Below are 1,921 nucleotides of genomic sequence, written 5' to 3'. Positions count from 1 at the left end.
GTCACTTGTTCACAGTGTAGTATTTCCTGTACGGTAGGTGATAGGGAACAATTCAGACAGTGTAAATATGCTTTAGATTGGGGAAAATGAGGTCTGGTTTCACGCGAACCGCGGCAGCGCACACAGTCTGATCTGGACTTTGGCGCCGGTCCAGAGACGCGATCACACGGAGCGGATCATATGCGCGAGTCGGCATATATTAAAAGCTTTTACAACTACACAGCCTCAGCATGATTGTGATCACTATTTTGTTTTACTAAGAGTTTCATATTGAATCTAGGGGGTAATCTATTAGACTGTGGCTGTCAAATGCGGCTTTACCGAGCTCAACGGCTCTGGCCCGAGCAGATATAAACAAAACGCTATTGGCTACTTTAAAAAGGGGGCGGGGCTGCTCGATATGTCCAGCCCTCTCTTCCTGTTTCAGTTGAAATTACGTCACCACATAGAATAACGCTGCGTGTTTCAAGGCACTTCAGGGGACCTTTAAAGGAGTAGTTCACTTTCAGAATGAAAAGACGACATTTTGAAAATTGTTAGTATCCGAACAGTTGATGGAGGCCTCAGCCACAGGAGGCCTTTATTCACCCCCTGGAGCCGTGTGAGACACTTTTTATTATGGATGGATGCGCTTTATTGGACTTCTTTTGGACTATTGAAAAATAACACCCATCCACTGCCATTATGAAGCTTGGAAGAGCCAGGACATTTTTAAATATAACTCTGATTGTATTCGTCTGAAAGAAGTCATATACACCTAGGATGGCTTGAGGGTGAATAAATCATAGCCTAATTAAAATTTTTTTTGGGTGAACTGTCCCTTTAAGCTTGAAAAACCCGAACCTTTACAGTGGACCGCAATGGCTCCGTCAGCATTCTCGCAGATGTTCAGGAACTTGGTGACGATGGCGTCGTTGGGCGTACTGCCGTCTACAAAGAACAGGTCGTGGTGCTTGAAGCCCATGACCGTAAAACGCTTGGCGTCGTACATTTTCTTGTTGAGCCGGATGATGGTGGTGATGTTATGCTTCCTGAAGTAGGGGAAATACGCTTCAGGGGCATGAAGAGGGTATCCTGATGGGGAAAAAAAGTATATATGTTTCCAGTTTTTATTTTAAACCATTAGAATAATGGGTGATCAAGCCAATCCATACGCACCATTCTCAATTTTGCTATTTGGATGAGGGCCGCTGAAAGCCAAAAACTTTTCTGGAATTATCCAGTTGAAATCTCCATTTTCTGCCCGCTGGAAAAAATAATAAAGCAGCATCATCAGTCAGAGTGTGGCTAAACTCTTTAATAGTGATCGACCGATATTGATATTTTATAACCGATACCAATTATTTGCATGTTTGTGTGCCCGATAATCGATATGCAGAACCGATATTTATTTACTGTTAATGACTGAGTGAAGTAAGTCCATACTTCACTTTGGTTTTTCCTCCTTTCAGTCATCTTAAAAAAAGTGTTGAAAATTAGCAGTCTTTCATGTTCAATTTAATCTTCACATTACAACAATAAAAAACATTTTATTTAAAGCATCAGCAGCAACAATATTATTAATAATAAGCAAAATGAATGTAGAAGGTATAATGTTTTCAAATGGAGAAAATAAATAAAGGAAAGGATTCATATCAACTTCATTTTAAACTACAGTTTTAGTAGGTTTATAAGATGTTTAATAGGCTAAAGAGTGAAGAATAATTCACTGGATAATATTCTCTGGAATATTGAAATCTAACAAACAAAACCGTATTTTATTGTATTTCTCAACTGGCATGTTATATCAGAATTAATAATAATGTTTTTGTCGTTCTAGATTATGAAATGCCTGCTGACAGCGCAGTTTATCTATGCATTTACACAGAACTATATTCAAACTGCGATCGCTCGTGGAGATAATAAATAATTAATTTCCATA

At 39.0% G+C, this 1,921-nt stretch overlaps 1 protein-coding gene across 6 annotated transcripts in view; it reads right to left on the bottom strand.

Annotated features, from left to right (window-relative positions):
• LOC107726879 (dual specificity protein phosphatase CDC14A-like) overlaps window positions 1-1,921 on the bottom strand; it is a 20,109-nt gene that overhangs the window by 13,477 nt on the left and 4,711 nt on the right. For all 6 annotated transcript variants that reach the window (XM_016536582.1, XM_016536581.1, XM_016536585.1 and 3 more), the window contains 2 exons: window positions 1,159-1,246; window positions 844-1,074 (listed from right to left, as the gene is read on the bottom strand). In XM_016536582.1, coding sequence (XP_016392068.1) covers window positions 844-1,074; window positions 1,159-1,246 — 319 coding nt within the window. The remainder of the gene's footprint in view (window positions 1-843; window positions 1,075-1,158; window positions 1,247-1,921) is intronic.

This window comes from Sinocyclocheilus rhinocerous, unplaced genomic scaffold (assembly GCF_001515625.1).
Source record: "Sinocyclocheilus rhinocerous isolate Xijiao unplaced genomic scaffold, SAMN03320098_v1.1 scaffold1808, whole genome shotgun sequence".
NCBI lineage: Eukaryota > Metazoa > Chordata > Actinopteri > Cypriniformes > Cyprinidae > Sinocyclocheilus > Sinocyclocheilus rhinocerous.
Note: the sequence above shows the minus strand (reverse complement) of the source record. Positions and strands in the feature narration are given on the sequence as shown.